At 30.4% G+C, this 27,090-nt stretch overlaps 1 protein-coding gene and 1 long non-coding RNA gene across 12 annotated transcripts in view; one reads left to right on the top strand and one right to left on the bottom strand.

The window, feature by feature from the left end:
• Window positions 1–27,090, top strand: part of LOC127285389 (uncharacterized) — a 117,744-nt gene that overhangs the window by 79,810 nt on the left and 10,844 nt on the right. For all 10 annotated transcript variants that reach the window (XM_051311374.1, XM_051311376.1, XM_051311375.1 and 7 more), the window contains 6 exons: window positions 15,371–15,725; window positions 16,837–17,008; window positions 17,328–17,427; window positions 19,466–19,646; window positions 23,626–23,763; window positions 24,224–24,469. In XM_051311374.1, coding sequence (XP_051167331.1) covers window positions 15,371–15,725; window positions 16,837–17,008; window positions 17,328–17,427; window positions 19,466–19,646; window positions 23,626–23,763; window positions 24,224–24,469 — 1,192 coding nt within the window. The remainder of the gene's footprint in view (window positions 1–15,370; window positions 15,726–16,836; window positions 17,009–17,327; window positions 17,428–19,465; window positions 19,647–23,625; window positions 23,764–24,223; window positions 24,470–27,090) is intronic.
• Window positions 24,133–25,596, bottom strand: LOC127285394 (uncharacterized). Of its 2 annotated transcripts, none has more exons than XR_007843599.1 (3): window positions 24,854–25,596; window positions 24,348–24,463; window positions 24,133–24,283 (listed from the first exon to the last, which is right to left on the bottom strand). It is a non-coding gene; the product is annotated as an uncharacterized LOC127285394 (long non-coding RNA). The 2 variants fall into 2 exon arrangements; XR_007843598.1 differs by having other exon boundaries at window positions 25,303–25,586.

Below are 27,090 nucleotides of genomic sequence, written 5' to 3'. Positions count from 1 at the left end.
TATATATATAATTATTTATTTTTTTAAGTAAACGGGTTTTAAAAGAACCCTTGAAGTATAAAAATATAAAAGATATAATGAAAAGTATTTTTTATTATTATCTATACAATTGTTTTGAACTTTTTATTCCGTCTAAGATTATATGTCATTCTTCGTATACAACAAATGATAATTATTTGATTTTTTCTAATTTGCGTTCACAATGTAAATCTTTATCTAAAGCTTGTTATAATAATTATATACAGCGTTCTGAACTCTCAATTATTCAAAATCTAAAAATTTTTTGGAAATTTGTAAATGCTTTGCGAAATGAAAATCGAATTCCCAATTATATGTTTTTTGATGTTTCTGCTAATAACAATTTTGATATCTCCTGCCTTTTTGCCAACTATTTTGAATCTGCATATGAGCCGCGTTCTACGTATGACAATCATAATCTTTATGACCTTGTTGACATTGGTTGTGTGTGCATTACGAGAGAGTGTATTCTTAAGAAAATTAGGGATCTTGACACTAACAAGGGCGCTGGACCCGATGGTCTTAATCCTAAACTGATAAAGTCCTGCTGTTCATCTTTGATCGAACCTTTATTTATTTTATATTCAAGATCAATAACTGAGGTGGTGTTTCCTTATGAATGGAAAAAAGGAATAATTGTGCCAATTCATAAAGATGGGGAGAAGTCAAATGTTAGAAACTATACACTGGAAAAGTCTTAAGCGATCAGCAGTTCCAACAGTGGAAATGCAGTAGCTCTTTGCTTTGGAGTATCTGGAGCATGATTTTGAGCAACCTCTATGCTAAATGTTGGGCGAGCAGATGTTCCACGTTATTGTTACCAAGATTTGGTGATGCTGCAGCATCAGACTTGGGCACTCAGAGCACCCAAGATGGGAAACAGTTAGCCCCACAATGAAGTTGTGCAGAATCTCTTTATTTGGTGCTTCTCATACATGCGTTGGGAATTCTAAACGCCCAAGACTTTTTCAGTGTAGACCTATAACTATTCTTAATGTTTTTTCCAAAATGTTAGAAAGTATTGTTTTTGACGAATTGTATCGCGCTCTTTCTAGTGTTTTGATTGATGAGCAGCACGGTTTTGTCAGGGGTAGATCAGTGGAAACTAATTTAAGTATATTTTTTAATTATCTAACTTTAAATATTGAATCGGGTTTTCAAGTTGATGTAATATATCTTGTAATATATATATCTTGAAAGTCTTCGATAAGGTAGATCACTCTTTACTTATTCGCAAGCTTCGTCAACTTGGCGTAAACTCAAATTTACTTGATTGGCTTCAGAATTATTTATGTGATAGATCGATGGTTGTGCGTGTTGGAGATGCCTATATGTTTCTAAATGTGCTGTTATAACTTTTTCTAAGAAGGATAATAAATTTCTATACAATTATAACATTGACGGCATTAATCTTTCAAGAGTGGAAAGTGTGCGGGACCTTGGGGTAACACTGGCTGGTAATCTCTCTTTTAATGAGCACATTGCTAATGTTGTTAATAAGGCTATTGGGGCTCTCCATTTTATTAAACGGAATTCGCATGATTTTAAAAATCCAAGTACAGTCGAATCTCCCATAAGTTAATTTTCCCCTATCACGTACCCCCTCTACCTAAAAAAAACTTTAGTCATTACACATGCGCATAGTGGTGCGAAGATGGCTGACACATAAATAAACATAACCTCGTCTGCAAACGTGTTCTATGATCATCTGTGACTTAGTTTAATTCAGTTGAATGTTAAAAACTTGTTAAAAATTAAAGTTTTATGTACTTTTAAGACTCCACGAGACTGACTACTTTTAATGTACACAAATATGTTGAATTTGACAAACTGTCAAAAAAGATATTTAATTTAAAAATAATACTAATTCAAAAAATCTCAATATTCTATTTTATATTTAAATAGGAAGTAAAAATATATATTTTCGTTATTTGAATCTAAAAATACAGTTTATTTGAATTATAATTATAATAAAAATTGATTTCAATTTATGTTATTTTTAGTTCTCAAGTTAACATGTATGTCTACGATGTTTAACAATGTTCTTCTAAAACGTGTAATTAACATCTTGTACCACTACCTAGAATAAAAACATTCGATTCATGTTTAAAAGAATTTTCTTTTAGTTTAATTTAATTATTAAATAATTGTTTCACTGATGTAGCTGCATCATTTACGAATATTAATTCCTTAATAATATTTCCAATTAACTCAAATAATATTTTATCATAAATAAAATTCCGTCCATGATTTATAAAATTAATAAAAGTAGTTAAAAGAATAATACAGGTATGTACCGACAATGTTTTTCACAATCAACTAAACTTATATTAAATTAAATATTCAAACATTTCTAATAACTCATGTACTTTACAAGACTTTAAACATATATTTTGAAATTGACCGCCATGCGCAATAGGTTACTGCGCAACTATTTCTCCTTACGCGGCAATTCTCTCATAAGTTAACCCCCCACCAGAATTAACTTATGGGAGATTCGACTATAGTTTAAAGTGCCTCTACTATGCGTTTGTTATGTCACCCATCATGTTTGCTTCACAAATTTGGTCGCCTTATTATAGCGTTTACGTTTTAAGACTTGAGCGTGTACAAAATCGTTTTTTGCGTTTTGCAGCTAGGCAATTAAATTAAATTTACATTTCGATTATCATCTGCATGATTATGATCTACTACGTGCACAGCTGAGATTGCCAAAAATTGAGACAAGTTTTTTGTTTAACGACCTTTTATTTTTATTTAAAATTATTAATAACATTATTCGATGTCCTGCTGTATTAGAGTGTATCAATTTTTCGGCTCCCTCAAGATCTTTAACATATCATTCACTATTTGTCGTTGACTTCCATCGTACAAATTATGGTATACATTCTATTTTTGATAGAATTATGAGAGAAGCCAATTCATATAGTGAATGTATAGATTTTTTTGGAATCTCTTTGATTTCCTTCAAAACAAATTTAAAAATTTTACTGTTCACCGCACAAAAGAATGACAATTTGTTGTAAGAGAGTGCTTTGGTGCGTTAATTTTTTCATTATATCTTCAATTATTTGTCTTGCATTTGAAAAAAAAAATTTCACTTCTGACAATTGTCAAGATAAAAGTTTGGCAATACTCAAAACCTCTTGCAGGTGATCTAAGGTTAAAATATTGACGTTGAACTTAATTTTAAAACTGTAAATTAAGCTCCAAAACATCTTGTCCCCATTTACCCCAACTGACACTATTTCTTGACAATAATCAATTATTGCAATGGAAAAAGTATTTTATTGTCTTGCTTTCAAGTAAATACTGTAAATAATTTTCTAAAATTTTAGTTTCGATATAGGTGGTGCTGCCTTTCTAGGACCTACCCTTAAAACTCCTTCTCTCTGCAGAGAGAGAGAGAGAGAGAGAGAGAGATTTCTATTCGTGGCTTCAGAAAAGACATTTTTCTTTCTGTAAAGGGGAGGAGTTTAAATCTTAATCTTTATGGCAAAAAACTACACTTTTTACTTAGGGGGAGGGGATAAATAGTGTCAAAATAAAAAATTCAATTTTTTCTCCATTTTTGTTTTTAACGACACGAATATAAACCTTTCTTTCTGTAGAGGAAAGGAGTTTAAATCTTAATTTTTATTAGCAAATTATCTCCATTTTTCATTAAGAGGATGCTACTAAATCCTGCTTAATTAAAATTTTTTCTCTACATTTTAAATTTTATCCACAAGTAAAAAAATTAAATTTTTCTCCATTTTCAATTTTTTAAGCAACGAATAGTAAATAAAAATGAAAGAAAATTTAATTTTTGTAATTTTACAATATTTAGTTCCGGAGTTTCGCTCGAACTGTCATTGAGAGCGGTCGTCTTTTCTCGTGCTCCGATATTTTCGGTTACTTTTATAATCTTATTTTAAAGTTTATAATTTGTTTTTTATTTTTATGCACGGGATTCACGCATTCATTTGTGTTACGATTTGTTTGTGTTGACTTTTATTTCATTTTTATTGACTTTTGTCATTTTTTGATTTGTGTTCCCTTGGACTGGTGTAATCGTTCGTTTTTGTGCTTTTAACTTTGCATAATTTTTGTTCTTAATTGTGTCCCAACGCAGTCTGGCTTCGCCTGTATGCAGTGATCTTTTTTGTGTGCAAAATAGACCTTTTTGCAGTCTTTTTTCTCGCCTGGGCCTTTACTTTTTTCGGTATTCTGGTGTGAAATTTTAAATCGTCAGTTGTTTCAATTTTCGTCTTATTGTTCACTCATTAGCATGTCTGTAAACACGGACGAGGAGAGGTGGAATCAATTGTTTTAAAAGCTTAATGATCTATCGGCCTCTCACTATGAACTTAAGAAAGAGATACGGACTACAAACAGTATTTTGGAAACGAATGTCACCAGACTTGAGGAGCACGATAAACGCTTGTCTGCTATCGAAAATAATGCGGCACGTTTTTCTAATTCTCAACGAAGTAAGAATATCATTCTTTTTAATTTGGAGGATTCTGACACCATCAATGACAACTTATTTCAAACGGTGGGTGGATTATTTGTAGATGTGGGACTCAGCATCCCGGACTTAGCAGTTGATGATATCTTCCGCCTGGGAAAAGTTAAGGGCAATCGTCCCATATTGGTCAAATTCATTTCCGTGCGATGGGTCAGATTGGTCTTTTCGAAAGCTAAGGAGTTGAGAGATAAGAATCTTATTGTTACGAACGATCGCACAAAAGAAGAGAGGGAACATCGTCGCCAGCTATTGGTTAAAATTAAAGAGTTGCGCGAATCTGGAATTAACGCGAAGATTTCTAATAATCGAATTGTGACTCTTGAAAACCCTTCTCCTGCTAATCAAGTTGCCTTGACACAACGTGAAGTTCCGAAGGGCGTTACGCAAGGCGGGGCCAGTCCCCAGGAAAATTTTGAAACTGTGAAACCTAAGAAAGGTCGTCCCTTTGGTTCCACCAAAAATAAATTCGACGGGGCGGGTTCACATCCGATGGACAGCTATTTGTCTCCCACCATCGGCGGGAGACATTCTTCTCGTATCACGGTTTCTAAAAAGCAGAAATTGGACAGCCAGGAATAGCAACCACTCTACAAGTGTTTGCCTTTAAATGTTAGGAGAGGTGGTGAGAGCAACATTTTCTTCTGGAATGTGCACGGTTTTAACAATGTTGTGGAAATTCGAGATCGGTTTAATACGCAAGATATTATATGTCTTTGTGAAACGTGGTGTGAATCAATCGTGTCCAGTTCGATGTTTGGTGATGGCTTTAAATACATTTAAGCTCCTGCGAAAAGGTCGTATAAACATGGTAGAGCGAAGGGAGGTCTACTTATTGCATATAACCCGAATTTGTACTCTGTTTCAATGCTTTCTATTGTGTATAACCAAATTTTTGTTAAAGTTAATTCTCGTTCAAATGATGTTTGTTTTTTTCTGTGTTTGATTTATATAGCTCCTGACGAAAATTTAGATAATTTTTTTGATAATTTTAATACTAACGTTTTTAATGTAACTTCGTCGCATACTGATATTCCGTTAATTGTAGGAGGGGATTTCAATGGTAGGGTAGCGGACTTGAACCAGTTGGATCAGAATATTTTTTATAATATTAATAATGTATTTCATACGAGGACTTCACATGATCAAATTTTAAATTCGAAAGGTAAACTGATTGCTAACCACCTTGAATCTAACGAACTTGTCCTATTGAACGGTCGTTGTTTTGGGGACGTTCCGGCTAATTTTACTTTTTTAAACAAAAGGGGTGCTAGTGTTATTGATCTGATTTGGTGCTCATCCTCTGCCCTCCCCCTTATTTTAGGTCTTAACGTACTTCACTTGGCTACTTCTTCTGACCATTTTCCTGTAATGCTAAATATTTTATTACCTAGCCGTGAATATGTCAATTCGCGCCCTGTTAAACTTATCTTTGATACCAATAAGGCGAATTTATTTGTATCTACTATGGCCTTAAGAGAGGAGGTGGGTAATGTGTATGGCGATATTGATGTTTTAAACTCAACGGTTGTCTCTACGATTTGGGATGTAGCTTTGAATCTGGGTATGTCTGTTGCTACCACCTCAAATAATATTTTGAAAAAGAAACCTTGGTATGATCTGGAATGCAAGCATTCCAAGAAAAATGTAACGCTCGCCCTTAAATTATGTAAGGAGAAGAAATTCGCGGTACTCGAGCGTGAAAACTATTTTAAAATTAAGATCTCTCATTTAAATCTCTTAAAATTTAAAAAAAGTAAATTTGGTTTAGATCGTTTAAAAATTATTAATAATTGTAAATCCTCTGAGCAGTTTTGGAGAGTCATTAATGCGTCTCGTCCACATGTTAATTCTCGCTCTGACATTGACATCGATACCTGGCATTCCTATCTTCGGGATTGTTTCCCCCCACTGGCTAGCGTTTCGCCGACTAGTTTGTGTGTTTTGTCCCAAACTGTCCCTGAACTTGATCAATGTATTACTGTTTAGGAGATTATGGTATGTCTCAAGAAATGTAAAAATGGAAAGGCCCCTGGATCCGACGGGATAAATTTTAACTTTTTCAAGACTCTTCCGCAAAATTGGATCCTTTTTTTAAATAATTTTTTTAATAAAATTTTGGTTTCTGAGAATGTTCCGGAAGATTGGGGTAAACTATCGACCTTTATGCTATTTAAAAAAGGGGATGCTTCTGTCCCTGATAATTATGGATCTATAAATTTGATTAACTGTGTCGCGAAGATTTTTACACAAATGTTATGTAATCGACTGGTTGATTGGGCTGAAAAACGAAATCTTATCCCGGAATCTCAATCAGAGTTCAGAAAGGGCAGAAGTTGCCTAGATAATGTTTTTAGTCTTTCTTCCGTTATTCAAATTCATTTAAGTAATAAGGGTTCTGCTTTATACGCAGCTTTTATCGATTTTAAGGGGGCCTTCCCATCTGTTTCCCACTCTTTATTGTGGAATAAATTGTTTTTATTGGGCGTTAGTTCTAAGTTTATTAATATTTTGCGTGACTTTTACTCTAAAGCGAAAACTTGTATAAGAACTATGGAGGGGGTTACAGGGGAAGTTTATGTTACGCGGGGCGTTCTTCAGGGAGAGGTGCTTAGTCCGTTCGAATTTCTTCTTTTCATTTCTAATATGGAAGAATTTTTTATAAAGTATGGTTGCAGGGGGATCTCGGTCAGTAACTCGACTGAGATACTCATGCTTGGATACGCGGATGACTACGTACTTCTCGCTGATACTCCTTCTGAGATGGCTAAAAAGCTTGCAGCTTTGGCCGAATACTGCGAGCGTAATGAGCTTGTCGTGAATGTCGATAAAACCAAAATTGTAATTTTTACGAACTCAGGGAATTCTAAGGCAAGAAGATTTAAGTCTTTCAAATTTGGCAAGAGTAGTGTCGAGGTGGTAAAGGAATACGTTTATTTGGGTGTCAAGTTCCATTGCTCTGGCTCCTTCCAGCCTGCCTCACGTAAATTTATCAGCTCTTCTAATACCGCGGTAGGGGCGGTTCTAAGCACGATCTATTCCATCGGTGCTGAATCCTGGGAGTCTTGCACAAAACTATTTCAGAGTCTTGCTCTCAGTGTTCTTTTTTACAATTGCCAAGTGTGGGGATTGGCTTTTCTTGATGATATGGAGAGGGTTCAACTGACTTTCTTTAAAAGTCTTTTGTGCCTCCCCATCTGCACCCCAAACTACGCTGTGAGATTGGAAACAGGTAGTTTACATCTCGCCTTTTACGTCTTGAAACAAATCATAACCTGGATTAATAAAATTTTTTTTTCAATGGATGATTCTCGGTATCCCAGGTTGTGCTTTGTCAAGCTACTATCTTTGGCCAAAAGGGGTTTGGGTTGCAGATTTAATTGGATATGCCAAGTAAAAAGATACTTTTTTGATCCGTGTGGGCTTTCGGTTGAGTGGGACGCGTTGTCCTCCCAGTCTTTCGGCCTCGATGAGGAATTCGTCCTTAGAACTTACGGTAACTATATTGTTGATCGCGATAGAGCTTGTCTTTCTGCTTCGAGGAGCTTATTAATTTATCCGCATCTCTCTCTTTCACCAGGGACACTTTTACACATTCCATTTTATTTCAAACAAATTTTTGCTCAATGTAGACTTTTAAATCGACATATTACTCGTATTTATTTTAACAAAAAAAAGTATGTTTTCCTCCCTGACACTACTTGTTCCAGCTGTAATCTGGAAGACGAAGATCTTTTACATATTTTAACCTCTTGCCCAGCTTGCGAACACTTGTTCGAAAATTTTGTTTCCGATTTTTCTAAGAATCTTTCTCCATCTGAGAATTGGCTAAATGTATTATCTTCTGATAACCGTACTTTAATTAAGAATTTTGTGAGAAGTCTTATCTTTGTACTCGACGACCGTTTGTGTATGTCACATTAACAGAAATTTGTATTTTATGTTTCTTTTTTTTTGCGTGGCTCCCTTGTAGACACTGTTCGTGTCACAGACAAGTGTAATAAATAAATATTTAGTTCCATCCCCTTAAAAAGTAATGGCGATTTTTTGCCAATAAAAATTATGATTTATTATTTTAATAAATTTTTTATTTTGACACTATTTAGTCCCATCCCCTAATTAAAAAGTTTAGTTTTTTTGCCTGAAAAATTAATATTTAAACTCCTCCCCTTTACAGAAAGAAAAATGCCTGCTCGTGGTGTAAAAAAGTTAAAATTGAGAAAATATTTAATTTTTGCAACACTAACCTCTAAAGTTAAATTTTACACACCGTAAAGTGTGTGTAAAGAAGCTCTTTTTACACACTGAAATTTACTTTACAGACTGAAATTTCTCTCACATAATATAAGGATTGTTTTAGACCATACAAAACTAAAAAACTAACTTTATTTTTAAATTTACACACTCCTGCTTAATGATATTTTCCCTCATCTTTGATTGATTTGTTTAATTCTATACAATCGAAATTATTCTAATAGAGAGTTGAAATTCTTTAAATCACCGTCCGACAAAAATGATTTTTAGAAACTAGGACCAAAAAAAAGATACCCGTGTCTGACCGTTTTGCTAGATCAGGTCATTTTTTGCTTTTAGGGGTAAAAACAAACCTTAATTGAAAGGTGATAGGAAATCTTGTACAAATAAATAATTTTTTAGGAGACCTGGTATCTCGGGGTTTTCCGGTTCGCTGATTACGAATCTGATGTCAGGTTTTCAAAATTCAAAATGGCGGATCCAATATGGCGGTCGAAATTTATAAAAGTTTATCGAATTCACTTGAAACTTGTTACTTAAAGGTTTTTGGGGTCGCTGATTACGAATTTGATGTCGGGTTTTTAAAATTTAAAATGGCGGATCCAATATGGTGGTTGAAATTTATAAATGTTATTATGTTATTATTATTATTATTATGTTATTATCAGCGACCTCAAAAACCCCTAGACACCAAGTTTTATAAAAAATAATTAATATTTATAAATTTCGACCGCCATATTGGATCCGCCATTTTGAATTTTCAAAATCTGACATCATATTCGTTATCAGTGACCCCAAAAACCTTCAAGTAACAAGTTTCAAGTGAATTCGATGAACTTTTATAAATTTCGACCGCCATTTTGAATTTTGAAAATCTGACATCATATTCGTTATCAGCGACCCTGAAAACCCCGAGATACCAGGTTTCAACCAGACACGGGTATCTTTTTTTTGGTCCTAGTTTCTGAAAATCATTGATTTTTTCGTGTGTGAAAAATCGTGTCGGACGGTGTAATAGGTACTTAACTTTAGAGGTGGGTGTTGCAAAAAATGTTGTATGATTGTAGTGCCATATATCTGTGTGCAACTTTTTCGGCATTTCTAAGAAAATTTGTATAAATTGATTTTCTTATAGTGAATTAAATAAATTTAATTAATGAAATTAAGAAAATAATGAGATAGTTGTAATTCACAATTTGACTTTTCCCGCCAGAAGATCATGCGCATTTACATTCGCGCTCTTTTACCGTGTGTGGTCGGTATAATAGAGTTCTTGTCACTTTTAAGAAAACTGTTGTTTTTCAATTAAATTGCAATTATTATGAACTGTGCTCGTTAAATAATAAAATAATTTCATAAAATTAGCAATTTCTATGAAATATAAATTTTTTTTTCACACAGTTTACATTAATTTCTTGAAAATATGGTGAAAACTGACGAGTTAAAATCTATAGATACGTACCACTTGCACATATCAAGTGATTATTTATTATTTATCACTTTAATAATTGAAATTCTTGCAAAAATTAACTCTATAAATGTTCATTTACTCTCCCAATACATATTTTTAAAAATTTTTATCAGTTAAAAGCTTTTTTTATTATTACTCGAATTCGTCTTAGATTCGCTCCAGCTGGGTCAAATTTAGGTAAATTAAATCCGTCAGGAAAGCCACCCCAAAAAACCTAAGTAAAAATTTTCAGGCAAATCTAATAAAATTTTTATATTTTTGAGCGCCATTTTGGATCTGCCAATTTGAATTTTCGAAAACCAACATCAAATTCGTAATCAGCGACCCCAAAAACCCCCGAATAAAAAGTTTCAGGCAAATCTGATCAAACTTTTATATTTTCGCCTCCATTTTGTATCCTTTTTGACCCTCAAACGTATCAAATTTAAGAGACTGTATCTCGGAAACTATTAGATCTATTACATTGTTCTTTTTTAAAATTGTCAGGAATTTTGTCAGCTTTAACTTTCTGGTTGTTCATTACTTCAAAAAATCATTTATTTTAAAGCTATATTGGAAAAACTGAAAAATACCGAATTTTGGCTAAAATCTCCAAAAAAATTGGTTTTTTGCGGAAGCTACCCCACATAGTACGACTTCTTGCTGTGAGGTTTCTGTAAGGATATCTGTAGGGTTTGTAAGGTTACCGTGTAAGCCTACAGTAAACTTGAGATCATCTTAAAACAGTCTATGTTTACAGTAACCTTACAGTAACCTTACGGGAAGCTTACAATAACCTTACCGTGTAAGCTTACCACAACCTTAACATGTAAACTTACCACGACCTTGTTGTGTAAGCTTACCTTATAGCTTTACTATGTGTAAGCTTACTGTAATAGCGGAAGTTTTAAGATGACCTCAAGTTTACTGTAGGCTTACACGGTAACCTTACAAACCCTACAGATATCCTTACAGTAACTTCACAGTAAGAAGTTGTGCTATGTGGGATGTCTCGGTTAATTTTTGAGCTACAGGGTTCATTTTTTCATCTAATTGATCAGTATTTTATACAATTTCTGTTTTATACTAACTATTTTTTTGCTAAAATGACATGAAGGCGGCAATCTAAAAAAACTGATTTTTTGCAACCATTTCTTAAGAAATTTTTAGGTTCCGGTAGGAGTTCGAAGTACCAAATTTAGGTACTTTATTTTTATCCCAAAATGAAGTGTTTAAGCAAAATAAAATAGAGGTCCTGAGTTAATACATCTAAAAATGCTAACTTGACTGGAATAAAATGAAACTAGACATCTTAAGCTACAATTTCATTTATCGAATGATTTTTTAATATCAAACCAATTTTGGGCAGTAGGGATGAGTGTCCGTTTGGCAGAGAATGGCCCCATGGTTTCTGTTTTGATTAGTTCAGTCAATCCTTATAACGTCACAGTTTTCTTGAAAGTATCAAGTTGAAACCAAAAATAGCATCAAATCGTTGCAACGTTTTGATGCACATAAGTTATATCAAAAAGAGATCGTTTTGTGTATCATTTTTAGAAATGATACACGAAACAGTCTCATTTTTTGATGCAAAAAATTGAATCAATTTATATCAATCATGGCCGAATTGAATCGACTCAAAATTAAACGAATTTTTTCAGATATTTTGGTAATAATACAATTGCGGAGACCATTTCACTATTTAATTTGAATATGAAAATAACAGAAAATCAAAGACAATGTCCAATTTGATAATTAAATAGTGACAGGTTATAAACATAACCTAAAATGCATGAGAAAAAATTTGTCGATAAAATTAATATAGCCGAGCTTTTTAGAAGGTAGATAGCAGCACTCATCTTTTTTCTTTCTTTAACTTTTTTCTGAATCGTTTTTATAAAAAGTAAAACTCTTATACTTGCTGAACGGAAATATTGGTCAGAAAGATGTATTATGTTATCAAAAAAAGTAATATTGTACCTAATCAATAATATTGGTTTAAATAAGATAATTATTATTTTCAACAATATTTTTAATAAAATAATTCATTATTTTTTACAATATTTTTAATGAAAAATTAATTTTTTCACAAATATTTTTGATCAAATATTTTCACCTTCACTGAGAAAACGATATGTTTGATTCAAACATAATGTTTAACCCAAACTTAAAATAGCTTTGTTATACAGTCAAACATATTTATGTTTAAATTTAATGTATTCTCTGGTTGATTCAATGTGAATATATATTTAATTTAAACATAAATTATGGTTGATTTCAATTTATTCATAATAAATTTTTATGTTTAAATCAAACATAAAAATTTTAAACATATTTTCAGTTTAAGCCAAACAGAAAATATGTTTGAATCAAACATAATTATTCAAACAAATAATAATTTTAAGCCAAAGTAGAAAATATTTTCTATATATTAAAATTAAACATAAAAACTGTGTTGGGTTAAACAAAAACTTTTAAACTGATCTTTATATTTGAAACAAATAATTCTTTTTCTCAGTGTTTTCTTTGATAAAAAAATTAATTTTTTTCCCAAATATTTTTGATTAAAAATGTTATTAAATTATAATTAAAACAAGTTGTAAATTCAGATGTTCATTACATGAACATTTTCCTTCCTCTTAAGATCAGCAAAAAAATTTGCTTCCTCGTGGAGAAAGCAAAATTTTATTGACAAAATGTGAATTTTTGATTTTTTAACTTTCATTAATTCTTTAAATTTACCTCAAATGTATACTTTATATATATCGATCGATTCGTCTTGACGTAAGGAATACGATTTTATTACACCGTCCGACACGATTTTTCACACACGAAAAAATCAATGATTTTCAGAAACTAGGACCAAAAAAAAAATACCCGTGTCTGGCCGTTTTGCTAGATCAGGTCATTTTTTGCTTTTAGGGGTAGAAACAACCCTTAATTGAAAGGTGATAGGAAATCTTGTACAAATAAATAATTTTTTATGAAACCTGGTATCTCGGGGTTTTCTGGGTCGCTGATTATATTATTATTATAACTTTTATAAATTTCGACCGCCATATTGAATCCGCCATTTTGAATTTTGAAAATCTAACTTCAGATTCGTAATCATCGACACAAAAAACCCCGAGATACCAGGTTTCATAAAAAATTATTTATTTGTACAAGATTTCCTATCACCTTTCAATTAAGGGTTGTTTTTACCCCTAAAAGCAAAAAATGACCTGATCTAGCAAAACGCCCAGACACGGGTATCTTTTTTTTGGTCCTAGTTTCTGAAAATCATTGATTTTTTCGTGTGTGAAAAAAAAGTTGAATTTTGTCAGACGGTGTAATTTATAATTTGAATGAAAGGATAAATGGTGTTTATGGGTCGTTAACGACAGACTTTATTTTTTTTTTAATATTTATTTTTATTTATTAACTAAATATAGGGTAACTGCACCAGTGGTGGATCATGCACCAGTGGTGGATCAACTGCGAGAAAAATGGTCATTTGTGTTTACACGTTTGTAAGTAAATGAACCGCAAGTGTCGGTAATTGTTAAGAAAGTTATACAGATCAATATTACAATTTAAAAAAATTTTTAAATTCATCGCGAAGAAAGCAGGACAACAATTACTAAAGTGGTGACAGAAAACAAGAGTTTTCCTTAACATGTAAGTTAAGAGTATATTTTGGAATAGAAAGCTTTGGAGCCATTTTAGGACAATTTTTAATTCTTTTCACAATAGGAGGCATTTCGTTTCATCCCCATAGAGCCCTGATAACAATATTTACGTCTGTAAGTAGCGCGTGTCCATTGTTTTCGGGTGATCCACGACTGGAACCAAAAAAGTAACAAAATCTAGTGGTGGATCAGTCCTACTTTTCGCCTGTTGACGCATTGTTTTATTGAAAATTTTATGAGTTAAATTTTAGTTAACACTAATTCAAATGTTTATTAATTGTTAACACCTGGGGGTCGATTACATAACTTTCCCACTTCCCACATCTCACTTCCCACATTTTACATCCCACATCTCACTTCCCACATTTTACATCCCACTTCCCAAATCCCACATCTCACTTCCTACATTTTACATCCCACTTCCCACATTTTACATCCCATATCCTATATTTCACATCTCACTTCTCACTTCCCATATTTCACATCTCACTTCTTACTTCCCATATTTCATATCCACTTCCCACTTCCCATATTTCACATACCACATCCCACTTCCCATATTTCACATTCAACATCTCACTTCCCACATTTCACATCCCACTTCTCACATTTCACTTTTCACACTTCACATCTCACATTGTACATTACACTTTTTTTATCACGCTTCCCACCTTTATATATCCCACTTCTCACATCTCTCCCATTTCCCACAAGATGTTGGATGTGGAAAGTGGTATGTAAAATGTGGGAATTGAGAAGTGGGATGTAAAATGTAGGAAGTGAGATGTGGGATGTAAAATGTGGGAAGTGGGATGTGGGAAGTGGGAAAGTTACGTAATCGACCCCCTGATTTCAAATTGTTAAATTTTTGTTGAATTAAAATACCCAGAATTAATAAATGTTATTTATCATTGAAACTGAAGCTTTAAGAGTTTCTATTTATTTATTACCAAAAATTCTAATAAAAAGATGATTAATTAATATTTAGTCACATTATACCTATAGAAATGAAAGAGGAGGGGATATGGATAGGAAAATGAATTTGAAAATCTGTCCGTAAAGCCTTATAAAAGTTGCAAAACGTCTCAGTCTCGTAATTTTAAAATGCAATGTTTTTTAGTATGATTTTTTAAGTGATCCACCACTGGAGCAATCTATAACCATGACTGGTGCAAACAGTGATCCAGAATAGGATCACTGACAAATTATCTTTGATGGAGCATTAAAGTAAACGTAGGTGTCAAAATTAAGTCTAACCTTGAAGGAAATGTCTATTGGAACTATCTGGTCCATAATACTATAAAGAATAACCTCGAATTTGTCTAAAAACAACCTATACAGAACTTCAAAGTCAAAATAAGAAAGTTAAGGGGCTTAACTGATCCACCACTGGTGCAGTTACCCTAATAAAAAAACATTTTAATTCGTATAAAATTGTAAAAAATATTTTTTGAATAAAAATTTTTGCAGGACCTTCACAGAACTGGTTGTAGTTTATTTTGTGGCGCAGCCGGCCGAGATAATCAGGCAGTTCTACGTCGAGTGTTACTTGGCTTCGCTCGCTGGAATAAATCCGTGGGTTATTGCCAAGGTTTAAATGTATTGGCAGCTTTGATTCTTCAAGTTGTTGATCGCGCAGAATCTTCAGCTGTTAAAGTGATGATCTATTTAATAGAAGGTGTCCTACCAGAAGGATATTTCGCCGACAATTTACGTGGACTTTCAGTTGATATGGCCGTATTTCGTGACCTCTTAAGAATAAGGTTACCCAGGTTATCAAAACATCTTGAGGCCTTGCAAACAGACGCCAAGGACAAAGCTACAGGTCATACATTATTATCCATATACATTATTATTACATTATTAAAATTGTTTCTCTTAATTATCTGTAATCAACATCTAATTTTCATTTATATAGTAATATATTATTTTATTAATATTAATATTACCTAGCAAACTATACGCGTCAATACTATAAAGTATTGCATTTTTAATTTGAATTGTTAAATTATATAATCGTAAAATTTTTATTTCTATATTTTGAATGTCTAGAAATTGGAACATTCTCTCAATTAGACTTTCAACAAATTGAAATACAATTTTATTTTGAACAAAATAAATTATAAATTAAACATATTATTAGTTTAAATTAAAAAAATAACATTTTTAATTATGTGCAAACATAATACATAAATAAATTTATCTTAATGTAAACCCTATATTGTCAATGATGGTTTTCCTACTGCTGTATTCTTTGGTATAAAAAAAAATTTCTTATAAATTAAAAATGGCGGTTCTAATATGGCAGACGACGATTTACATGTAACTTGTTGCTATAGGGTTTTCGGGATCGCTGATTACGAATATAACGTTAGTTTTTAAATTTTTCTTTCAGATTCAAAATGTCGGAAATTTTTTAAAAATGGTCAGTTTTGCTTAAAACTTGTTACTCGACGGTTTTTGGGTATGCTCATTACGAATATGACGTCAGATTTTCAAAATTAAAAATGACGGATCCAATATGATGGACTATGTATCTAATTTGACTATTTTTAAAAAATTTGCCGCCATATTTGATCCGACATTTTGAATTTTGAAAATCTAACGTCATATTCGTAATTTGCGACATCAAAAGCCTCCGACTAGTGATTAGTAAGATTATCTTCGCTTTTTGAATTAATTTTTCTATTATATTAAATTTTCTTACTATATGCGATATATCTTTTCGCCGAAAATTATTATTTAAAAATAATGCCATGTTTTTTTGACTTATAGAACTAATGTGATATTATTTCTAACACCCTAAGGAACCATTTAAGCAAAAAAATTCGATTTTTTGAAAGTGATTGGGTGATGTTACCCCTTAAGCAAATATTTATTTGCAAATACTTACTTGGGTTTAACTTATAAAATTTTAAGAAAATTGATTATTTTAGGGAGCAGTTACGAACCGCCATTGACAAATGTGTTTACGATGCAATGGTTTCTCACCCTCTTTTGTCACTGTTTACCTCAAGAAGCAGTTCTTCGGGTCTGGGATCTCATATTTCTCGAAGGGGATGAAGTACTCTTGAGAACTGCGTTGGCAATTTGGGAAGGACTTTCAGAGTAATTTATTTGTATTTATAAGTTTTGAAAAATTAAATTCAATTGAATTGTGAATTTCGAAAAGAGATTAACTCGAAAAAGCGTAAGTGTCATTTTCGCATAGCAAATGATAGTGAAAATGACTCTTAGGGTTTTCAGAGGTGAGTCCTTTTCTTGTAAACATTATAATTAATATTTAAAAAAACAAATATTAACATATTAATTTTTTTTGTTTAATCTTTTTTATTTCATTTTATTTGTTTTTTGTTATAATTGTTATATTTTATTGTAATATATCAAATTTGTAGAACAGGAGAAATTAAGAAACACAATTTTACAGCCGAATAATGACCGTGAAGTCAGCAGATGAGTTTTACAGCATAATGGGTGTGCTCACGCGGGAAATGTTGGAGTTTACAGACACAAACAACTTAATAAAGGTCAGGTGCATGTGCACTTTATAATTTAATTTAAATGTTTAATAACATTTTTTTTCTTTTTTAAAAGTAATATTAAAACAACATTTTGAGACAATTTATTTTAGTTTTAGAATGCAATGGTTGAGTGTACATTTCACTGTAAACTTTAGGCAATGCTCAATTTTTAAAATGTTTTCTTTAAGTAATTGCAACTAAATATTTTGTTAAGTTCGCGATGCAATATGCTTTCGCAATATGTATGTGGTTTCGGTTCAAGACGAAGATTATTCTAGTGCAAGTGTTGGAATTTTGTTTTTATATTTAAATAGAAGTTCAATTTTTAATAATAAGATAACAGAAGAAATTCAGTAATAAAATTTTTCAAAAAACAAAATATTTAAACATCATTTAAAACAACTAAAAATCTTACTCTCTAAAGAACAAAACTATAATATTGTCTATTCCATTCTTTATCAAAATGGAGCGCATAAATTTTCTATAAATATCAATGGCTAGAATTTTGTTTTTCAAGAAAGAAAGAAAAACATATTTTGTATTTTTTTTTCTTCGTGCATTTTTACTAAAAATCTCACAGCAAATGTTTTTTCTTTCTTATTTCTATAATTACTAAATTAGTATTGATTTATTGCACAAAACATTTTTTCACAAAATAGAATTAATTTGTGGACCGTTGTCTCATAATAATTAAAAATATTAAAATTTTTATCAAAGAAATGGATTTTTTAATTCATATGAGATTTAGATCGAAATCACTTGAGAGGTTACTAAAAATGAAAAAATTGTTTTGTTCACTAAATATAGTGTTGAATTTTTATTGTTTATCCGATTGTGCTCTACTTGAGCTCAAAATTTTCGTAATTAAATGGACTATCGATAAAAATTTAAACATGAACTTTTTTATTCTTTGGATCCCACATAGTACGACTTCTTGCTGCGAGGTTACTGTAAGGATATTTGTAGGGTTTGTAAGGTTACCGTGTAAGCCTACAGTAAACTTGAGGTCATCTTAAAACTTCCGCCATTACAGTAAGCTTACACATATAGTAAAGCTATAAGGTAAGCTTACACGGTAAGGTTGTTGTAAGCTTCTCGTAAGGTTACTGTAAGGTTGCTGTGAGGTTACTGTAAACATAGCATGTTATTAATAAATAAATTGTATTAATATTTATGCGCAGTAGTTTTTTATTGCATATACGGCTGCGCAATAAATTTTATTTAACAAACCCTATTGGGGTTCATTAAGTACTTTACCAAACATATTATAATATTTATAAAAAAATGTTTAATATAATATATGTATATTATAATATAATTATTTTTAATATATTTTCATATTACTCCATGTTTACAGTAACCTTACAGTAACCTTACGGGGAGCTTACAATAACCTTACCGTGTAAGCTTACCACAACCTTACCATGTAAACTTACCACGACCTTACTGTGTAAGCTTACCTTAGCTTTACTGAGTAAGCTTACTGTAATAACGAAAGTTTTAAGATGACCTCAAGTTTACTGTAGGCTTACTCGGTAACCTTACAAACCCTACAGATATCCTTACAGTAACCTCACAGCAAGAAGTCGTGCTATGTGGGATTAGGAAAAATTAGCAAAAATTAGACAAGTTTCTAAAAATAATCAAAATTTGCATGAAATTTGAACTTTGATCAACTATAAGTCTGTTAATTTTCATAGGATTTTATTCTACACCGACGGTTTGAAAGGTAATTTAATTATATTATTTATTACATTTGGACTAGCTGATTTTCCTACAAGTGAATTTAAGTGACGTCACACCTCGAAAATATTTTTTTTTTGATTCAGCAAAATTGCACGAAGGAATAAATCAAAAATATATTTTTCATACTTAAAAACACCTATTAATCGAAAAATTATTAAAATTTCTATTGAAATTCTGGAGGTTTTTCCAAATGAAATTTCCAGGGAATCCTTTCCACGTGGCATTTAACCTCAAAAGTTTTTTTCTCTTAGATAGTGAATGCTCTTTTCATCGAAATATAAAGAACTTTTTTTTGCAGACTATCGTCAGCATGGGGTCTTTATATGGAGTCACGAGTCTCAGAGAAAAGCATCGATATAATATTACACCCTGGGCTCGCCGATTAAGTGACGACGAGGATGATAGTGAAACTGAAGAGGAAGAAAGATTGGCTGTAGCCGCAGCAGCTGCTATTTTTAGTATGCCACAAAGAAAGAAAGGTTGTTAATTACTGTCAATATTAATTGCACACGTGTTTTGATTTTTAATGAAATGAAAAAAATTATAAAATCGCACGTCTTTTATTAATTCATGAAAATTTATATAATTGACTAATTTTTTATAACTAATTATTAATATAATTATTAATTAATCAATTATAATTAAATTTTACACTGAGAAAAAAATGCTACTGAATTTATAGCATGTATATTCATATGCGTTCAAAGGCAGATGCTATTAACTTGATGCGATATGTAGTTCATTTTACAGCACTGCTATTGAATCAGAAACTGTATTCTTTGGTTCAGTAGCAGTGCTATAAAATGAACTACATATTGCATCAAGTTAATTATATTTGCTTTTGAACGTATGTGAATGTGCGTGCTATAGATTCAATAGCATTGTTTTCTCAGTGTAGGTAGTTCGATTGCAATGATATTGCAATTGAAATATCTTACAGTTTTTAAGACAGTTGGAACTTCTACTCTTACTGTGATAATTATTAATTTAATTTTTCACATAATTTCTTTTTACAAAAAATGAATGTTCTTAGAAAATAGATAAAACTTCATATTAAATACCAGGTTCATATAGAAATTCATAATTAATTTGTTAGAATTTTTATTTGATAGAATTTCATTAGATGGACACTTTTTTTTGCCGAATTTATACTTGTTCAAATTATTTTTTGACATAATTTCAATTAAGGACATATGATTGTTGTGATTTCGCATGTAAATATTTTCCGTAGGTTTTCTCGTAAAATAATGGTTGAAGTTTGCGGAGGATTAAAGAATAATATAAGGATTCGTTGTCATTTGCCAGAGTATAATAATATTTTGTTTAAAAAAAATTGCATATTTGGTAAAATGGATAAAATTCTATTACCAACATATTGAATTTTTCTCAAATATGCAATTTTTTGATATAATATGAACATAATCTGGCACATGACAAAGAATCATTATACTGTTTTTTAATTCGGTTAAATTTTGTTTAATAAAAATTCATTAAAATGGCTATTCTGTTAAATAAAAATTCAAACAAATACAAATTTTGACAAAAAAATATTATTATTAAATATATTATTTTTAATATATATTATATGAAATATATAATATATTGAATTATATTGGTAAATTTCACTGCTCTATTATATTAGCTTGAGAAGTAAATCATTATTTGAATTCCTTTTTCTTCACATAATTCTAATTCCTGAGATGGAAGGTATTTTTTATCAAAATTAATCCTTTTCTATTCCCATCGGTGACATAAGTTTTGTGTTTGTGAAAACTTTTGAACAAAATACAACAAGTATTGAAGAAATAATATTTTTATTCTTACCAAAGCAATACTTTTTCAAGTTTATTTTATTTCTTATTTATAATATAATTTTATAGTTCAGAAGTTAAAAAAATACAAAAATAATAATTTTATGTTGTCCAAATTTTTTTTTATCTTAAAGAAATTAATGTTGAGCAACTTTTTGAAAATTATTTCAAAAATTTTTTTATTTTACAACTTTACTGACTTTGAGGGGTTACATGGGTCAAACAAAAAAATTTTCTTTTTTATTTGATATGTCAAGAATATCCCAAAATTTTATTCTAATTTGAATAAAACTCTAGAAGTAATTTAAGCTAACTAAGTGCTCAAATAAAATTATTTATTTATTCTATGAAAAAAAAAAATTATAGACGGACTTACATGTTTTGGCCTTTTTGAGCCCATCCCTTAAATAAAATAAGTAGGGTCAGTTGGTGTAAATGGGGACATGAATCATGAAACTGACTGTCCCCATTTACCCCAAAATTTAGAAAATTTCATAAAATTTGGGGTAAATGGAGACAGCATAGTTTCTAAGAAAGGTTTAAGAAAAAAGTTTCCTCAAGTATATTACAGTAGAGACTCTATTATCCGGACTAATGGATGCAGGCGCTTGTCCGGATAATCGAAAATCCGGATAATCGAGTAAAGTATGAATTAAACAAATTTTTGATTCGTAATTTCATATATTTATTCGCATATGTATTAAAATAAGACTGAAAACAACTAAAACTTTTAAAGTCAACATTAATAAATGTTTAGTCAGAAATATTTCAAAATATTTAAATAAACATTTTCTTAAAATAATTAAAACACTTTAAAACGCAACGTTTCGTGTAAAAATTCACGTTTTTGAATTGACTTATATGGTATTTAATTTTTATTAAAATATTTGGTAATTGTCGTTTGACGTAAGCAATTTCTTCTCTTCATAGCAGCTATATCCCTGATTTGTTTTAGTCGCAGTAAGCTTACGGTATCGCACTCTTCTTGTTTTTCAAACCATTGTAAAGCTGTTTCTAGAGCTTGAAATGCATTTGAATGAGATGGCTCTGCATCATTTTCTTCACTTTCATTTTTTTCTGTTTCGTCTTCACAAATTTCCTTTTGATTGTTCGCCTGCAATAAGTTATTAACAATTTCATCATCTGACATGATTTGAATTCCTTGATCATTATTATCACAACTGAGCCATTCTTTCAAATCTTCAGAATTGCATTCCTGGCATATTTGTAAATCCTTTATGATCTCACTGATTTCCCCTGAATCAAAATTGTCTGTATCTTCTGCTGGATTTTCTTGATTACGGTTGAGTATTTTATTCCAAGAAGTTTACGGCTTGAAACTTTATAAACTTTATATTTAAAAAAAAAAAATTAATTTTAAATTTGTCCGGATAATCGAATATCCGGATAATAGGGGTCCGGATAATGGAGTCTCTACTGTACTGTATTAAGGGATGAAAAAACTTGAAAAAAATTTGTAGTAGATAAATATAATAGTTGAACCAATTAAAATTTTTTAATTAAACATTATTTTTTTTTTATTTCAGTATTTTGTCTCGCATTTGAAAAAAACAGACTTAAAAATCATACCAATTTTTTTCTTATTCCTTATGACTCCCATAACAGAAATTCATTTGAATTTTTGATTTTTGTTAATTTGGTTAATAATGACGAACTGTCCCCATTTACCCCAAAAATTTGAAAACTCAGGGTAAATGGGGACAGCTAGTTATTATTAACCAAATTAACAAAAATCAAAAATTCAAGTGAATTTCTGTTATATGAGTCATAAGGAATAAGAAAAATATTTGGTATGATTTTTAAGTCTGTTTTCTTTGAAATGCGAGACAAAATGCTGAAACTGTTTGACTTTGATTTTTAAGTTTTTATGCATTGAGCGATAACTTGAATTATCTTGCTGCCTATTGTCAAGATAAAAGCTTGGCAATACTCAAAACGTCTTGCAGGAGATCTGAGGTTAAAATATTGACGTTGAACTTAATTTTAAAACTGTAAATTAAGCTCCAACACCTCTTGTCCCCATTTACCCCCTGTCCCCATTTAGCCCAACTGACCCTATTTTTGTCATAGAAATTAATTGTAAATTTATTCTTCTGTTACCTCTTTGTTGTATAAATTATATATAATTATAATAAATATATATAAAGTTATACACATATATGTATACATTAATATATATATATATATATATATATATATATATTAAAAATTTGTAGGTAATATAGAAAATTGATTTAATAAAAATTTTGTCAAATGTCATACATAAAAATAATAAAACAAAATGAATAACGAACTGTAAATATGTAGAAAATTAATTTCTTACTTTTTTCCGACATTTTGTATTTTTAATTTTTTATAATTGATTTGTAATGTGGAAATAGAAAAACCTCTTATTATTTAGATTTGGATGCAGTATGTCACTAAAAATACCTTTAAAAAAATAACTCGAATTTTTTGAATAAATTAAATTACTACATTAAAATCGGTTAAAGATTGTTGCTTCAATAAAATTTCAAGACGATAATTGTACTTTTTCCCACTGTGCATGAGTGCGCCGGAATATTTTTCCGTGCATTATTTTTATTGAATCATTATTCAAATTATAAAATTGATTATTAATTTTCAGATCGTTCTTCCTTAGCTTCGGGAACTTTGCAGACTTTAAGTGGCGACAGAGAAAAACTGGCTTTAGATATAACTACGCTGAAGCAACAATATGCAAAATTACGAGAACGTCAACGTCAAGCCCATATTATACTTTCTGGTATCTTATCTTATCTTTATTATTATTTAATTAATTATTGTTTACCATATTTCTTAATTATGTATATAAAAAAACGTTTATTAAAAAAAATTAAAGAATATATGAATATGAAAAATTACATATGTAATGTAAGAAAATATTTTATTTACATAAATTATGCATTTAGAATATTACATTAGATATATGATAGATCAATTGTTACATATTTTGCATCAGAATTTTTTTTCTGAAAAAAATTTTTGAACGACGATTTAATAACTTGAAAAATTAAACAACAAAAAATTAAGAAATAAATGTTTAACAATTTGAAGCTTAAAATAAAGTGAAGAATGGAAAAAAGGAAAATCATATTGACTTTTAATACTTGAATTTAAGTTATTCTATAGTTTGTCCAATTTATTGTCCATAAACTTTAATAATTTATTTATGATAAAAGATTAAAAATTAAAGTATTTAACAGCTGCTTGTGCGAGACAGTCTTTGGTTCCACCTCCAACATCGGCTATGAATCATCTTCTTGCTGGAAAAAATGCATTGGTCAGCGGAAGAAATCGTCAAATTGGTACATCCGCTTTAATATCTACCTCCAAAGTGAAATCCTCGCCTCGTTTAAGTCCCAGGAGTCAAAATCGGAAAGATAGACAAGCAGTGACTTTACATTGGAAGGATATGAAAAAGCGTCAAAATAGCAGGGATTTACCTGATGGTAAGTTTTATATTATTTATACACCTTTTTAATATTCTACAATTCTTGAAATCGGGACGCACACTCAGAAAAAAATTCGTTTGAAACAACAAAAGTTTGGTTGAATGAACCAAAAGAATGCATTGCTATACAGTTAATCAAACGTTTGGTTGGTGAAACCAAATTATTTGGTTGAATACTTTTAGTTGAATCAACCAAATAAGTTACTTCATTTGATTAAATGGTATATTTAATCTAAACAAAAAGTTTGTTCAGGAAGAAAAAATTGCTTTTTTTCTATTGGTTAGGAGTAGCGGGAGTAAAAACTTCTTAGGGAGCAAATTTTATAGTGAACAAGCGAAAAAAGAGAAATATGTGTCTTCTTTACCGACCGACGGGAGTTACCGTTTATTTTTTTGCCCCTTCTTCCTGACATAAAAAAAGAGCGAAATTCATTCCTTTGTGCAAAATATCGTGTGCCATGGGGTTCTAGTAAATATTTTGGTTAAATTAATTTCTATTTTTAACTATTTTGTTCCTAAAATTTTTCGAAGTTAAGAAAGTATTTTCTGTTAATACTTTTTGGCTTTTCGTTGTGTTTGAACTTCCATGCATCATATTTTTTATTTTTTTTCATTTTATTTAGATGAGGGAATAACTGTGGAAACGTTATTAATGTCAGACTCTACTCATAATACTCTGACGGAAAAACTTGTAGCTCTTGGAAGGAAAAGAATTGTATTTCCTCATCTAAATAAAATGAAAAAAAATAAAAAATATAATGTATGGAAGTTTAAACATAACCTCTGCACAACGAAAAGCCAAAAATTATTAATAGAAAATACTTTCTTTACCTTCAAAAATTTTTAGGAATTCGCCACAATTCCACTTTTGTATTTCATACTTATTACTACACTCATTGTAGCAACACTCAAAACTGAAGTACTTGAAAAACGATTTCTCCACGTGCATCTAACCGCGTGACTGTGAAAATTGAACTGACAATGAGCTAGGTAGTAGCTTGAAGGCGCTCGCACACCTCCAGCTGCTTGCACAGGCAGCCTCCCACCACGCAGAAAACGTACAAGAGTAAGAGAGACAGAAAATTCAAATTTAAATCTACTGACTCTCTGATTGGCTCTCACTGGCTGCCTGTACAGTTTTTAAGTTAAGAAGTTTACAAATTTGATTAAATCATTTTGTCAAATGAAATAAATTTTTCTGTTATGTGAACCAAATTGTTTTTAACTAAATAGTACGCTTTATTCCAATAATTAATTTGGTTATTAAAGAAACAAACAACTTTAAATAAAAATTTTGTTTGTGGTAATCAAATGAAATATAAGTATTTATTATAATGAACCAAATATTCACTGGGTTATTGGAAAAAAAGGACACGTCATAGTTAAATCAAACGGACGTATCCTTTTTTTCCACTAACCCAGCGTATTGATTTAAATTAACAAAACTCTATTTTTGTTACAAACGAAATAGGATGAATAAACTGTTTAATACAGTCAAAAAAAACCTTTTTCTCTGAGTGCATAAATATTTCCCACTTGTCGAAATTTTTGTTTCGAATTAAAAATTATTAAACTTTTATTTATAGTAGAATTTCATAAATTAGATTTTATAATAAGCCAAATTTTCATATCAAAGAATGAAAATTTAAATTAAATTAAATTTGAGTTTAATAGAATTTCTATTTAGGGTTATTTGGGGTAAATGTTAACAGTTAATTTTTTATTAACTAGATAGACAAAAGTGAAAAATTAAAGTCTTTTTTTGTTATACATAGTATTAATGGGACGGATAAGTGAAATTTCAACCCATCGAAATTAATGTTGTTAAAGGAATTATTGAAATTAAAAAAAATATACTTTTTGACCATTTTAGAAATTTTATTTTTTGAAATAGTAAAATTTTTTAAAATCCTCATGATTGATTCCCGACTGAAAAAACTTTTTCAAAATCATGTAAAAGCTTAAAATTTTCAATAAAAATGATAAAAAGTGTGGAAGAAGTTGAATTTTTAAGCAATAATCATTCAAATTAAAACCAAACATACTGGGTCTTGTTTAGGGGTAAAAAATTTTGTTGACATTATTTCAGAACCTAAAATCATATTTCACTATAAAAAATAAGAAAAAAAGTAATTTTTAACAATTTTACAATTTTTGTTATTTTTCAAAAAATTAAAATTTACATTATTATTTTTTGAAAATTTCGAGTTTTATTTTAAAAATTATTAATCAATTAAGGGGTAGTACGACATTTTTTTCAAAAAAATCAATTTTCTAAAAACTGCATATTCTTGTAGTATATATACTTAGAAATGCTATGGAAACTATTATTTTGCTTAGGAACTTCGGTAACATATCGAAAAACGGGATACAATGTAAAAGTCACGCGCCAACATATGCTTTTATAGGGGAGGGTGACAAACAGTAGGAGAGTTTATACAGTAAGACACTTAAATTTTCTGAAAAACTACTTAAAGAAACTCGACCAAAATTTAAATGTAAACCATGTTTATGACAACACACTATCTCCAAAAATTTTAGCCATATTGAATCATTAATTACAAAGAAAATTGAGAAAAACTGTTTTTGACGTACCAGAGTAAATTTTTTCTTAAAATA

Source organism: Leptopilina boulardi, unplaced genomic scaffold (genome assembly GCF_019393585.1).
Source record: "Leptopilina boulardi isolate dan_hultmark-lab unplaced genomic scaffold, ZJU_Lbou_2.1 LbouV2_332, whole genome shotgun sequence".
Taxonomy (NCBI): domain Eukaryota; kingdom Metazoa; phylum Arthropoda; class Insecta; order Hymenoptera; family Figitidae; genus Leptopilina; species Leptopilina boulardi.
The sequence above is the reverse complement of the archived record's forward strand: the minus strand, read 5'-3'. Positions and strand labels throughout refer to the sequence as shown.